Source organism: Schistocerca nitens, chromosome 4, assembly GCF_023898315.1.
Source record: "Schistocerca nitens isolate TAMUIC-IGC-003100 chromosome 4, iqSchNite1.1, whole genome shotgun sequence".
Taxonomy (NCBI): Eukaryota; Metazoa; Arthropoda; class Insecta; order Orthoptera; family Acrididae; genus Schistocerca; species Schistocerca nitens.
In genome coordinates, this window is record NC_064617.1 from 262,671,572 (window position 1) to 262,687,162 (window position 15,591).

Consider the following 15,591-nt stretch of genomic DNA (forward strand, 5'->3'; position numbering starts at 1 on the left):
GAAAGCTGCTTAAGGAACCTTTGCATTAACATATTTATCTGCACTAAAATAAAATGAATGGACACTGACACTTCTAGAGTAATCCACTCAGCACAGATATTAACAGCATACAAAAATCAAACGAATAACATAGAGGAAAAAGAAATTCAAGCAGAGCTCTACCACAGCACATCATATACTGTGAGTGGTATCTAATATAGAATTCTCATTCCTAGCACTCACTTCATATCATGGAGAGCTAACTATTTTACAGTTGTAAAATAGTTTCCTCTGGAAATTTTCTAAATTTTGTAGATACCAGAGCATAGATTCTCTTCAGTGAGAGAATGGAGGACTCTGCTAACAGCTCTAGTTTCCACATTAGGTGGAAAAAATGTGAATTTTTTGACTGTAAAAGCTTACACAGCCACTGTAGGAAAAGATAGATTGCTGCATACCATAAAGAAGACATGTCAAGTTGCAGACAGGCACAATTAAGAAACTTACATAAAGCTTGTGGCCACAGCCTTCGTCAGCAAAAGAGAAACACACACCATTCATACATGCAACCAAACACACCTCATGCACACATGACCACCAACTCCAGCATCTTGGGCTGGAATGCAACTATCACATGAGATACAAGCAGCAGTCTGGAGGGGGCAGGGAAGAGTAAGGGATTGTAGTGTATGGGTGGGGAGAGATAGAGACGATCACCATCTGGTGGAGTGTGCATGGACTAGAATGCCAACAGATGCAGTGTCAGGATGTTGTGGGACAGAGAGGTGGGGAAAAAAGGAGCGAAGAAGGAGAGGAGCAGGGAAAGATGGGTTGATGATTTGGCAGAGGGCAGCAAACAATGAGGGTGGACAAGAATGGGGAGGAGATGACAGGACAGAGGGGATGGAAACCGTTGGGTGGAGGGTGTGAGGACAGTATGTTACCATAAGTTGAGGCCAGGATAATTATTGGAGCGGAGAGTGTGTTTAAGGATAAATCCCATGTTAACAGTTCAAAAAAGTTGTTGGTGGAGAGAAGGATCCAAATGGCTCGGGTAGTGAAGCAGCCATTGAAATCAAGCATGTTATGTTCAGCTGCAGGTTGCATACAGGGTGGTCTATTTAACTCTTGGCCACAGATTAGCGGTAGCCATTCATCCTGGTGGACAGCTGGTAGGTAGTCATACCAATAAAACAGCTGTGCACTCATTGCAGCAGAGCTGGTAAATGACATAGTTGCTTTCACAGGTAGCCTGCCTGCTGATGGGGTACAATAAACCTGTAGCAGGACTGGAATAGGAAGTGCTGGGTGGGTGGATTTGGCAGGTCTTGCACCTGGGTCTTCCACAGGGATATGATCCTTCCTGTGGAAGACCCAGGTGTTGTCTGCAAACAGGGTGATGTGTGTCATTCCAGATCATTGATAAAGATTAGGAAAAGTAAGGGACCAAACACTGAGCTCTGTGGTACTCCACATTTCATCGTGCCTCAGTCAGAGTAGGCAAGTGCCATTGCAGAATTATTCAGTAGTGCCTTCTGACATCTAGATAGAATTTGAGCCGTATACTTAGTTTACCATATGAGCCATAGTTATCAGGCTTTATAAGAAGAATTTTGGGATCTACACAGTCAAATTTTATCATTTATGGATTTGAGGAATTGGTTGATAAATGACAGACCCCTTCCTATCATCATTAAAAAATATTACAGGTAATGCCAATAAAAACTAAGAACTTCTGTGTACCATCAAGGATTTTACCTGTCAACTGAATAATTACATTTACAGAAAACATAAGTAATAGGTTTGGAACATGGAGCATTAAGCCTCCATAATTATAAAATGAACATTTTAAATATATTGTCTTTATTCATCTAAAAATAAATTATAGGTATCAATTACTGTCATTAATTGTCATGGTGGGTACTCATCATTGACTGTTTATCATATGTTTTAGGCATTAGACTCTGCACTAATACATTCCTGTTCTCTATCATTTGAGTGCTTCCCATCTCCCCAACATGAGATGGTACCCAACCTAGATCTTCAACATAGGCTTAATTAAAACAAAATGTGATATTGCTGTTGCTGTGTATGCATTTATCTTGGTGGACATAAAGTGCTTCCATCTTTGTTTCCTTCTCAGTATCCAAGCAGTTATTGTTCTTCCCATTTTCATTATATATCCATTTTTATTAGAATTTTGCACCAAAATTTTAAATGTTTTATTTTCAGATTTAATCACTAAATGACCTTGAGACTCTGATCATAGTTATGTGAATTTGCAGCTTACACTGTCTGACTTGCTGGCCCCAGCAATTAATCTAGCTGAAAATGGTTTCCCAGTAACACCTGTTGTTGCTGACATATGGAAGAAAAGTGAATCACTTCTACAATCACAGCAATATGGAAGTGAGCTTCTACTGAATGGACAAGCCCCAAGAGTAGCAGAACTCATGAAAATACCTACTATGGCAGAGTCACTGAAGGTAAGCAATGTATTGAAATAAACTACTCTCATGATAAAATTTTTACAGGTCTGAAGAATGGCACTAATCTTGATTCTCCCAGTGTAATATTAAACAGAGAAAAAAAATTTCACAATTGTCATGCTTTTTATAAATTAGATGGAAAAAATGTAGCAACACCACCTAAAAGGAATATTTGCCATACAGTGTGACATAGAGTCAATATGAGCAGGAACTGATGAATACTAGTTTTAGTTGGTGGATTTGGAAACATTTTTTTTTCCTTTTTACTCTTCAAACAAAAATTACTCACATTCATGAAGTAGGTAACAGAGGTGAGACATGTTCTTCAAAACAAACCACAGAGATTCTACTTCACTGAGGTCTTGGTAGAAGATATTGCCTGAAGGTAGAAAAGTATGCCTCAGAGGATGGCTCTAGTTAACTGAATTTCCACATAATCCTTAAGAAGAGCCCAACCTTTAAGCATAGATGCCTGGTCATGATGAATCCTATGAATGGCTTTGGCATAAAGCAGCCCACATTGTATGCTTAGACTAATGGTGTCATCATGTAAACCCACCTTGTCATTATTTAAATTCAAATTGTGTGAAGGTTGCCTTGTTAGACCTTATGAGAGTTTTCCATTGGTTTCCTCTGTTGCTCTTGAGTCAGCTGCCTCCCCAGTAGTTTGACTATTGCAGCTCATCCATGAATATTTTGTTTATCAAACAATGGAAAATCCAGGAAGGAATGTAACAATATTACAGAAGGAAAGTTGCTACTCACCATATAGTGGAGATGCTGAGTCACAAATAGGCACAACAAAAAGATTCTCACAATTATAGCTTTCAGCCATTAAGGTCTTTGTCAACAATTGACACACACAGTCTCTCTCTCTCTCTCTCTCTCTCTCTCTCTCTCTCTCTCTCACACACACACACACACACACACACACACACACACACACACACACACCAACGCAACTCCCACATATGACTCACTTGACAAAGACCTTAACAGCAGAAAGCTACAATTGTGAGAATCTTTTTGTTGTACCTATTTCCACTATATGATGAGTAGCAACTTCTCTAATATTTTGTATATATATTTTCTTCCTCTATTTTAGGAATGGATGTTTCAAATACAGACTTTGAGGTAAAGAATAATTTCTATGGAGTTTGTTTAGGCACAGTCTGTCTCATTGTACACTTACCTTTTCCCCCTACCCCTTCTCTCTGCTCTTCTCTCATTCTCCCTACCAACTTCCCAACCTCCCTCCCTACCTCCGTCTCTCCCTACCCTTCCCTCTCTCCCTCACCCTCCCTCACTCCCCCCCCCCCCTCTCTCTCTCTGTCTCTCTCTCTCTCTACATCTACATCTGCATCCATACTCCACAAGCCACCTGACGGTGTGTGGTGGAGGGTACTTTGAGTACCTCTATCGGTTCTCCCTTCTATTCCAGTCTCATATTGTTCGTGGAAAGAAAGATTGTCGGTATGCCTCTGCATGGGCTCTAATCTCTCTGATTTCATCCTCATGGTCTCTTTGCGAGATATATGTAGGAGGGAGCAATATACTGCTTGACTCGTTGGTGAAGGTATGTTCTCGAAACTTCAACAAAAGCCCGTACTGAGCTACTGAGCATCTCTCCTGCAGAGTTTTCCACTGGAGTTTATCAGCTCTGTAACGCTTTCGCGATTACTAAATGATCCTGTAACAAAGCACGCTGCTCTCTGTTGGATCTTCTCTACCTCTTCTATCAACCCTATCTGGTATGGATCCCACACTGGTGAGCAATATTCAAGCAGTGGGTGAACAAGTGTACCGTAACCTACTTCCTTTGTTTTCGGATTGCATTTCCTTAGGATTTTTCCAATGAATTTCAGTCTGGCATCTGCTTTACCGACGATCAACTTTATATGATCATTCCATTTTAAAGCACTCCTAATGCCTACTCCCAGATAATTTATGGAATTAACTGCTTCCAGTTGCTGACCTGCTACACTGTAGCTAAATGGTAAAGGATCTTTCTTTCTATGTATTCACAGCACATTACACTTGTCTACATTGAGATTCAATTGCCATTCCCTGCACCATGCGTCAATTCGTTGCAGATCCTCCTGCATTTCAGTACAATTTTCCATTGTTACAACCTCTCGATACACCACAGCATCATCTGCAAAAAGCCTCAGTGAACTTCCGATGCCATTCACAAGGTCATTTATGTATATTGTGAATAGCAACAGTCTTACGACACTCCCCTGTGGCACACCTGAAATCACTCTTACTTTGGAAGACTTCTCTCCATTGAGAATGACATGCTGCATTCTGTTATCTAGGAACTCTTCAATCCTATCACACAATTGGCCTGATAGTCCATATGCTCTTACTTTGTTCATCTCTCTCTCTTTCAATCTATCTGTCTATTTATCTATCTCTATATGTGTCATCTTGTATTATACTTTGACCCGTCAAATGCTTTATATAATGAGGGGCTACCAAATTTAGTGTAGGTTGTCATGATCTGGTAAAAGTAAACTAATAACATTTCTAATGAATTATTCACATCAGTCACAGTTATATGAGCAAGGAAGGCACAAGCAACTCTTGCTTAAGTGCACTTCCAATGAACAAGTCACATCAGTCGCAGACGTATGGGCAAGGAAAGCACAAACAACTTTTGCTTAAATCATGTAAGTCTGATCATCATTCTACGTCACACAAATAGATCATCTGAAGAAACATTGAATCTTTTCACACATTTCTGGTGAAGTTTTATCTAAGAAGAATAATATAGCACTGTTGTAATTTACCAATTTCAAACACAAAAGTAGTGCCGAGGAAAGCTGTGAGTTGTATATTATTTGCTGAGTATCCAGCATTCATGCTTTTCAAATAATTTATATGCTATCATGGCTGATTTACCTGAACATATGGATAAGAAGTATGGATGGTTATTTCCATAGCTGCTATGAGACTGGTGACCCTGATGTAATCAGCAGACAGAGACTGTCATTACTGACCACAGAATTTCCAGTCTACTAAAATGCAAGATCCTGCAGATGCTGAAAATCCAACAGTGTCACAACTTTCCATGCAATTACCATCATCCTAGCCTCACAATCTGTTGCTGTGGTTTGCACAGATGGAAGCTAGTTTTCATTACACAGAAATAGCCACAGATTCTGTGAAGTTTGCTCTATTAGTCAGTCAGCTTGACCACTGCTGTGTAGATGAAGTTCAAAACTTAAACACAATACCTCCTGTACAAGAGTTGTATGTTGAACTGAAGACAGAGTTGATCTGTCAAGTCTTCATGGCAGAAGAGGAGCACATGTTTCCAGTGTTAACACAAAAAGACATTAGGGCAGGAAGCTGTCACAGTACCTGAGGTCAGAACTGTGCATTCCACATTACTTTACATGCTCCAGAGTAGCCATCTTCTGGCTCAAGTTAGTCATGATAGCATTCTATGCTCTTGGACACCATCACAAATCTGGCTGACAGGATTCAAGATGAAATAATCCTGCCATCAATCAGAACTGTAGCAGTGCCATACAATAGTGGTTCATCATCAGCAGTGATGCAGGCACATCACAATTACCTGTCAGACAAAGTGGATGCTCTTGTTGGTTAAATGAGTGAACTACTGGCTTGACACAGCTACAGTAAGTATAGAGATCAATACTGCAGAAGACCTACATCTACATCTGTACCCATGACTGAACCCATATGATCATTCCATTTCATATCCCTACAAAGTGTTACACCCAGGTATTTGTATGAGTTAGTTGATTCCATCAGTGACTCATAAGACATTATAGTTGTAGATACTGCTTGTGACTCATTGATATTATAGTCATAGATACAGCCTTTTTTTCATTTTGTGAATTGCAAATATTTACATGTCTGAACATTTAAAGTAATTTGACAATCTTTGCAACACTTTGAAGTCTTATTAAGATCTGATTAAATATTCATGCAACTTATTTCAGATAGTACTTCATTATAGATAACTGCATCATTTGCAGAAAGTTCTGAGTTTTCCTTCTCTTGTATTGTTACATTCCATCCTGGATTTTCCATTGTTTGAGTTATTACTCATATTGTCTGTGAGGTCATTAATATACAACAAGAAGAGCAAGGGTCCCAACACATTTCCCTGGGACACACATGAAGTTATTACAATGATTCTCCAGCCAAGATAAAATGCTGTGTCTTCCCTACCAAAAAGTCCTCAATGCAGTCAAAAATTTCATTTGATACCCCATATGATAATACTTTTAATAATAAACATAGGTGAGCCACTGATTCAAATGCATTTTGGAAGTCAAGAAATACTGCATTTACCTGACTACCTTGATCCAAAGTTTTCAGTATATCATGTGAGAAAAGTATGAGTAGGGTTTCACATGGTCAATGTTTTTGGAATCCATGCTGGTTGTGATTGAGGAGGTCATTCAGTTCAAGTTACCTCATTACGTTTGAGCTCGGAATATGTTCTAACATTCTATATCAAATTACTATCAAGGGTATTGGACAGTAGTTTTGTGGATCACTTCTACTACCATTCCTGAACACAGGTGTGACATGCTTTTTTTTCTTCCAAGAACTGGACATGGTTTTTTGTTTGAGAGACCTATGACAAATTTTAGTTAGAAGAGGGGCTAACTCAGCCACAAATTCAGTATAGAATTTTCCAGTGGCCTCTGGAGCTTTGTTCAGTTTTAACAATTTCAGCTGTTTCTCAATACTGCTGACATTAATACTTATTTCATTCATCTTTTCAGTGGTATGAAGATTAAACTGGGACAATTCTTCTGGGTTTTCCTTTGTAAAGGAAGATCACTCAGTCATTCCATAATGAACGTTTTGGTTCCAAGAGGCAAAAAGCAGTGACCTACATGTGTTGGTATCACTGGAAATTTGGGGATCAGATGTATAAATGTATCTGAGTTTGCACCTACCCAAATGATAGTGGCAGTGATATACGAGGTGCATTCAAGTTCTAAGGCCTCCGAATTTTTTTCTAATTAACTACTCATCCAAAATCGATGAAACTGGCGTTACTTCTCAACGTAATCGCCCTGCAGACGTACACATTTTTCACAACGCTGACGCCATGATTCCATGGCAGTGGCGAAGGCTTCTTTAGGAGTCTGTTTTGACTACTGGAAAATCGCTGAGGCAATAGCAGCACGGCTGGTGAATGTGTGGCCATGGAGAGTGTCTTTCATTGTTGGAAAAAGCCAAAAGTCACTAGGAGCCAGGCCAGGTGAGTAGGGAGCATGAGGAATCACTTCAAAGTTGTTATCACGAAGAAACTGTTGCGTAACGTAAGCTCGATGTGCGGGTGCGTTGTCTTGGTGAAACAGCATACACGCAGCCCTTCCCAGATGTTTTTGTTGCAGTGCAGGAAGGAATTTGTTCTTCAAAACATTTTCGTAGGATGCACCTGTTACTGTAGTGCCCTTTGGAACGCAATGGATAAGGATTACGCCCTCGCTGTCCCAGAACACGGACACCATCATTTTTTCAGCACTGGCGGTTACCTGAAATTTTTTTGGTGGCGGTGAATCTGTGTGCTTCCATTGAGCTGACTGGCGCTTTGTTTCTGGATTGAAAAATGGCATCCACATCTCATCCATTGTCACAACCTATGAAAAGAAAGTCCCATTCATGCTGTCGTTGTGCGTCAACATTGCTTCGCAACATGCCACACGGGCAGCCATGTGGTCGTCCGTCAGCATTCGTGGCACCCACCTGGATGACACTTTTTGCATTTTCAGGTCATCATGCAGGATTGTGTGCACAGAACCCACAGAAATGCCAACTCTGGAGGCAATCTGTTCAACAGTCATTCGGCAATCCCCCAAAACAATTCTCTCCACTTTCTCGATCATGTCGTCAGACCGGCTTGTGCGAGGTTGTTTCGGTTTGTTGTCACACGATGTGTTCTGCCTTCATTAAACTGTCGCACCCATGAACGCACTTTCGACACATCCATAACTCCATCACAACATGTCTCCTTCAACTGTCGATGAATTTCAATTGGTTTCACACCACGCAAATTCATAAAACGAATGATTGCACACTGTTCAAGTAAGGAAAACGTCGCCATTTTAAGTATTTAAAACAGTTCTCATTCTCGCCGCTGGCAGTAAAATTCCATCTGCTGTACGGTGCTGCCATCTCTGGGATGTATTGACAATGAATGCGGCCTCATTTTAAAACAATGCGCATGTTTCTATCTCTTTCCAGTCCGGAGAAAAAAAATCGGAGGCCTTAGAATTTGAATGCACCTCGTAGGTGTAGCCTATTGCAGGACAGTCTATCAGCATCTCTATACTTGGTACTGGAAATTATTTTGAACACTGACTCAGATTTTTGCATTTATCCATGAACTCTCCTCTATAATTACCAGCCTTTGTGCTACTAACAACTTATCAGTAGATGCTTATGGTATGGAACATACTGAGCTAGACTTGGGTCTGTGTCATGCCTTCATCTGGAATTTTACTGTTGTATACATCGTGGAGGCTATAACCAGAGCCAGTTTCCTGGTGTAGTACCATCTGTTACTTGATGTAGCAAATACAAGGCTCATCAACAGTGTCACCAGATTTTCTACTGCTAGATTCTGACACAGTGTAGTTATTCACAGCACCAAGCTAGGGCAGGCCCCAGAAAGCAGATATCACAAGTTGCTCAAACAGACAAGTTGCTCAAATAGTTAATGTCATAACCTGACCATCTGAACTGTCAAGGGAGGTCTGTCAAAACAATGTGCATTTTATCAAAACTACCAATGACCTGTCAGTTTCATACTGTTCTGTACATTTAGATCCCGATCATTTAGTGGTCACAAAGGCAGAGTTTAACTCAATGCTTACAGAAGGTGTTATTCACCCTTCTAGCAGTCCTTGGCCTTCACCCATCCATCTGGTACCTAAAAATGGTGGCATGTGGTGACCTTGTGGTGATTACTGTGTGCTGAATGTGAGGTCAATTCTGGACAGATATCCAGTTTCTCTATTAAGGAACTACAATTATGCTCTCAGTGATGCAACTGTGTTTAGTGTATGGGGCTGTGCAAAGTCTTTTTCATAAATTCCTGTAGTGAATGAAGACATACCAAAGACTGCTATAATCACTCTGTTCAGCTTATTCAGAAGTTTTTATTTGACATTTGGTTTGCACAATGCAAACATGGCAAATGTTCATTGCCTCCATGCTGTAAGGACTGTCATTCTGCTTTGCATACTTGGATGATATCCTCATTTCTTTCAGCCACAGCAGAACAGCATTAGAAATGCCTGGTGAAGATTTTCAAATGCATAGAACATGGCATGGTTGCACACACTGCTAAGTGTATTTTTGGCAAACCCCAGATAATTTTTTTGGACCATCTAACTTCGTCTGCAGGGTCATTGCCACTACCAGAAAAGGTGGAAGCTATTATGAAGATCCGACAGCCAGAAACCATCAAGGAGCTACACTCTTTCTTGAGAATGCTGAATTTTTGGTGCATAGCAACTGCTTGTCTTATTCTCACATAAGCTCTACAACTCTCAGTGTAAATGGTGTGCTTATGATCATGAGGTTCTAGCCATGCAAAAAGCAATCAAGTACTTCAAACCACAGTTGGAAGCAAGAGAGTTTACAGTATTTACCGATCACAATCTGCTTGTCTATACATTCAGACAGAACAACAACAACAAGTGTTTTCCATGGTAGTACAACCATCTGGAATTTATTGCTCAATTCAGTACTGATATCCAAAATGTTTCTGCTGTAAAAAATGTGGTCACAGACTGTCTGTTGCAGGTCAATCGTGTGACAAATTCTATTGATTTTTTTCCTTTCACAAAGGAACAGGAATCAGATAATGAACTCCAGAAGCAATTGCATGATGCATCATCCAGCCTTCAATTACAGCTTGCCAACATTCCTGCATTCCTGCTTCTTATTACAAATTATGTTGGAACATTTCCAGTGGAAGATCTTGCCCATTTCTGCCACATGCTTTCTGCAGACATACTTTCAACAGCCCTCACAATATATATCACCTTGGCATTAGAGCATCAACTTGCCTGGTATGAAAACATTTTGTCTGGCCTTGTTTACAGAAGAATTGTCATGAATGGGCTCGAGTATGCCTTCAGTACCAGTACAGTAAAATAGCCTTTCATGTGCTTGTGGCCATTAAAGAATTCCCAGGTTTACAAATTGATTCATTAATGTGCACACTGATGTTGTGGGTCTACTATCACCTTCTAATGGTCAATGTTACTTGTTACCGAGTGAGGTGGCACAATGGTTAGCACACTGAATTCACATCTGGGAGGACAATGGTTCAAACCTACATCCATTCATCCAGATTTAGATTTTCCATGATTTCTCTAAATCACTCCACGCAAATGCCAACTTCCTTCCATGTCCTCAACACACTCCAAGCTAGTGTTCTGTCTCTAATGACCTCAATGTTGACAGACATTAAACCGAATCTTCCTTCCTCCCCATCCATTATCTATTGACTACCATTGATCATTTTACCCACTGATTGAAAGCTACACCAGTTGAAAACACATTGGCAGACACACAAACCTTTGCCTTCATTTAAAATTCGGTTTCTTACTTCAGTTGTCCACTGCACATTATTAGGAACCGTGGCCAACAATTTGAGTGAGAGTTATTTAACCAAATTGGCAAATTCTGACGTACTCTCCATAACCTGACAACTATTTACCTCCTGGAGAACAATGGCATGGTTGAACATTGGCACCATTCTTTAAAGGCTGCATTAATGTGTCATGCCACCAGCTGGACAAATGCATTACCTATGTTCTTACTTGGCCTTTACACTATTTACAAAAATGGACTTAAGAGTCATCATTAAGGAAGCTCATTTATGGCAAAACACTTTGACTGCCTGGCAAATTCATTGATTCGAGGTCTGCACAGCTACTGGACCATGACCCATCAGATTTGATTTATTGCCTGAGGAAGCACATTAAAAGCATTCATTGTCATCAAGCCTCCGCACATGGAATGGAACCTACGTCCATGCATTATGACCTCCAAACACACGTGTATTTTTTGTTGCATACAGGTGCTGTCCAATCTTCTCTACAAACTTCATACACAGACTCAAATCAGGTGAATAAAAGAGAACAAACACTTGATATTGTACTGAATGGTAAAACTACTACTGTCTCAATCAACAGGTGAAACCAACATACTTATTTCCAGATATGCTGCCTATTCTTGTACCTCAACACCATCCTCAGCCTAAAATGCAAGTATTACATCCAAAACTGATGGAAGAATGATACTATGCAAAATAGAGACACATTACAACAAAAGAAAGCACTCCAGATGTCAAGTTCACTTTCCGGCAAGATATATGGATGGCACTCCACTTCTCTTTAGGTGGCAGATATAGCAAATAAGTCACCTGTTGTGTTTTGAGTTCATGAGCCAGCTACCAGAGGTGCCCTTTGTTTGACATTGCTGGTCATTTGTTTATCAGTGCTCCATGAGTTTAGACTGTGAGAACTTCTTTGCAAATAGAGATACCTCATGCCTAGTCTTAATTTATTATATTTTGTGAGTCAGAAGGTCTTGCTTATCATCAACATGCATCTTGAGGTGCTGACAATTGTGAATATCACTTAACGGTCAGTTTGATAAGTTGCAGATACAAAGTACTCCTTTTTTCTGGCCTTACCTCATGCCTCTGTGCATTGGGTTTGGTGATGTTAATGGTAGAGGGTGGCTGTATACCCCTCCTGTCATCACCCCCACCCCCACTTCCACAATACCCCACCCCCTGGGAAGCAATCTCTGTATTCCACTTGTCTACATCTAGTGTGGTGTCATCAGATGTGAAGGCATGAGAACATGTCTGAAGTGTTTGAAAATAATGTAACTGATGGAGGACCTTGGTACCAGCCTAGTAGTCATCTAGATGGATGTGTGAAACTGCCTAAAAACCCATCTTTAATCTGCAATCAGATTCAGTTTGGTGCCAGCAGGTTTCCCCACATCCCACAATCAGTGTGCTAATGCGTGCAGCTATCTGGGTGGGTTGCAATTGTAAAATATTGAGATGAATTATTTACAGAAGAATGGAAAAAAATTGATAGAATCCAACCTTGAGGAAGGTCAGTTTGGATTCCAGAGAAATGTAGGAACACAGAGGCAAAACTGATTCTTCTGCTTATGTTAGAAAATAGGTTCAAATCATAGGAACTATGCTGAGATCATACATCTCATCTGTCATGTGTTCATCTCTACCTTTCTTATTTTCAACACATAATATCTTAAAAAAGCAGAAAGTATTGCTGTGAGCAAATCTATTTTGATAGCATTTGTCAATGCAGAGAAAGCTTTGGCAATGTCGACTTGAATTCTTAAGGTAGGAAGGAATTCTTAAGGTAGGAAGGATAAACAACAGGGAGTGAAAGGTTATCTACAACTTGTTCAGAAATCAGACTGCAGTTTCAAGAGCTGAAGACCATGAAAGCAAACCAGTTATCAACAAGGGCGTGGAACAGGACTGTAGCCTATTCCCATTGTTATTCAAACTGTACATTGAGCAAGTAATAAAAGAAACCAAGGAGACAAATGGAGGGAACTGAAGTTCAGAGAGGAGCAATTAAAACTTTGAGGTTTGTGAATGACACTGTGATTCTGTCAGTGACAAGAAAGGAAGGAAGAGCAGTTGAATGGAGTTGCCAGTGTCTTCAAAAGAGGTTATAAGGTGAAAATCAACAAAAGTAAAACAAGGGGAATGGAATGCAGTCAAATTACATCAGGTGATGTAGGCAAAATTATATAAGGAAATGAGATGCCAAAAGTTGTAGATGAGTTCTGCTATTTTGAGAACAAAATAACTATTGACAGTCAAAGCAGAGAGGACTGAAAATGCAGACTTGCAAGAGCAGTAAAAACATTGATGAGGGGCAGAAATATATCATCATAAATAAATTTGTATGAAGTGGAGCCTTTTATGGAAGTGAAGCATACACAATAACTAGTTCAGCCAAGAAGAAAATAGGAGCTTTTGAAATTTAGGGCTACAGAAGAATGTTGAAGATTGGACAGGTAGACCAAACAACTAATCAGGGGGCACTGAACAAAATAAGAGAAAAAAGAAATTTATTACACAATCTGGCTACGAGAAGGGGTTAGTTGACAGTACAGATCCAAAGGAATCAAGATATTGTCATTTTGGTAACGTAGGGAATTGTGAGGAGTAAAACTTACAGAGGGATACCAGTGCAGTAAGCAGGTTCAAATGGGTGTAGTTTGGAGTAGTTATGGAGAAATGAGGAGACTTGCAGAGTATAGACTAGCATGGAGAGATGCATCAAACCAGTCCTTGGACTGAAGATAACCACCACCACCATAACTATCACAATAACAACAATAATAACAACAGCAACATGATTATTATAAGATGAACTATTTTATTTTCCTCTTTTTTTGAACATAATTCACAGCATGACCCTGCTTTTTAACATTAATTTTACTTTTAGGTCATATTAAAAGAAAACTGTGTTGCCTGTTAAAAGTGCTGGAATCCAAGTTATTCCAAGGGAAGCCTAATTTTTGTTTCCAATTCAGTTACCAAACAATAGTAGGGCTATACATGTCTTTGTTGGCGTCATTGCAACTCATAGGAACTATGCCGAGATCATACATCTCATCTGTCATGTGCTGGCCTCTACCTATTTTACATCCAACAAATAATATTTTAAACAAGCTGATGGCATTTCTGTGAGTATTTCTTCACCCCATATAGTAGCTAATGTTTTTATGGAGGACTTCAAGCCTAAAGTAATTCTGTCAGTGTTTCTGGAAACAACACATTTTTGGAGAGCTGATATTTTTGTGTTATGGCCACACGAGAGCACAACAGTAACAGTATTATTATAAAATCTAAACTTTCCTCATCCTGGCAATTGTTTCACTGTAGAAGTGGAGAAAACTGTAGAGCTTTGTTCCCAGATGTCATGATTAATCAATAACAATATGGCACTTTGGGCTACAGTGTATGTCAAAAAACAACACGTACTAACTTTTATTTATGAATTAGCATCACCCATCTCAACACAGCAGTGTACTAAAGATGCTCATTCAGAGAGCACAAGTTAGACCAGATCTTGAGAGCTTGACAGTGGAGTTTAGCTCTTTGTTAGCTCAGAATGAGTATTCTGAGAAACAGACCTACCATGTAGATTGACCACCTTACATTAAACATCATTAGCAGCCAGTAGGTACAGGGAAAATGACTATGATGGTTTTCCTGTCTTATACTGGTGATATGAGATTTTCAAGAAGCATCAAATCGAAATGTATTTTCCATTCTCTGGTGTGGGTGTAGTTCATGTTGGTTTGACATATACACCTAAATACATTTACTGCAAACCACTGCAAGTGCATGGAAGAGAGTACTTATCATTATATCACATTTAAGAGTTTCTTCCCATTCCATTCGTGCATGAAACATGAAGTATGAGAAGAATGACTGCTTAAATGCCTTTGTGCATGCTGTAATTAGTTTTATTTTCATGGTCCTCGCAGGAGCCATATGAGGGTGGCTGAAGCATATTCTTAGAATCTTCACTTGAGTTCCTTGGAAGTAGGCTTTGAGAATAATAATTGCTGTCTTTCTTCAAGCAATGGCCAATTCAGATTTTTCAGCAGTTTCATAATGCTCTTTCATGAGACAAACAAACCTGTGACCATTTGTGCTGAACTTCTTTCTAAGTGTTCCCCTGTTAATTCTATTTAGTACTGGTCCCACACACACACTTCAGCAATATTCTGAGATGGGATGCACAGATGTTTTGTGAGATATCACTGTTGTAAACTGATTGCGTTTTCCCGGTATCTTGCCAGTAAATCAAAGTCTGACACCTGCTTTACCTATGATAGAGCCAATGCAAAAATTCCATTTCATATCTATAAAAATTGCTATTCTTTGATATTCATGTCAGTTGACTGCTCAGTTGTGGCTTGTTGACATTTTAGTCACAGGATATTACTTTTCTGTGTATTGTCAGATGCACATTTAAAGTTAGGTGTCACTCTTTGCACCACTGAGAAAATTGTTAGATGCACATTTAAAGTTAGG

The 15,591-nt window shown here is 39.7% G+C and overlaps 1 protein-coding gene across 3 annotated transcripts in view; it reads left to right on the top strand.

Moving 5' to 3' along the window:
- LOC126251819 (glutathione hydrolase-like YwrD proenzyme) overlaps positions 1 to 15,591 on the top strand; it is a 143,741-nt gene that overhangs the window by 29,504 nt on the left and 98,646 nt on the right. For all 3 annotated transcript variants that reach the window (XM_049952476.1, XM_049952477.1, XM_049952478.1), the window contains exon 5: positions 2,265 to 2,465. In XM_049952476.1, the coding sequence (XP_049808433.1) occupies positions 2,265 to 2,465 (201 nt within the window). The remainder of the gene's footprint in view (positions 1 to 2,264; positions 2,466 to 15,591) is intronic.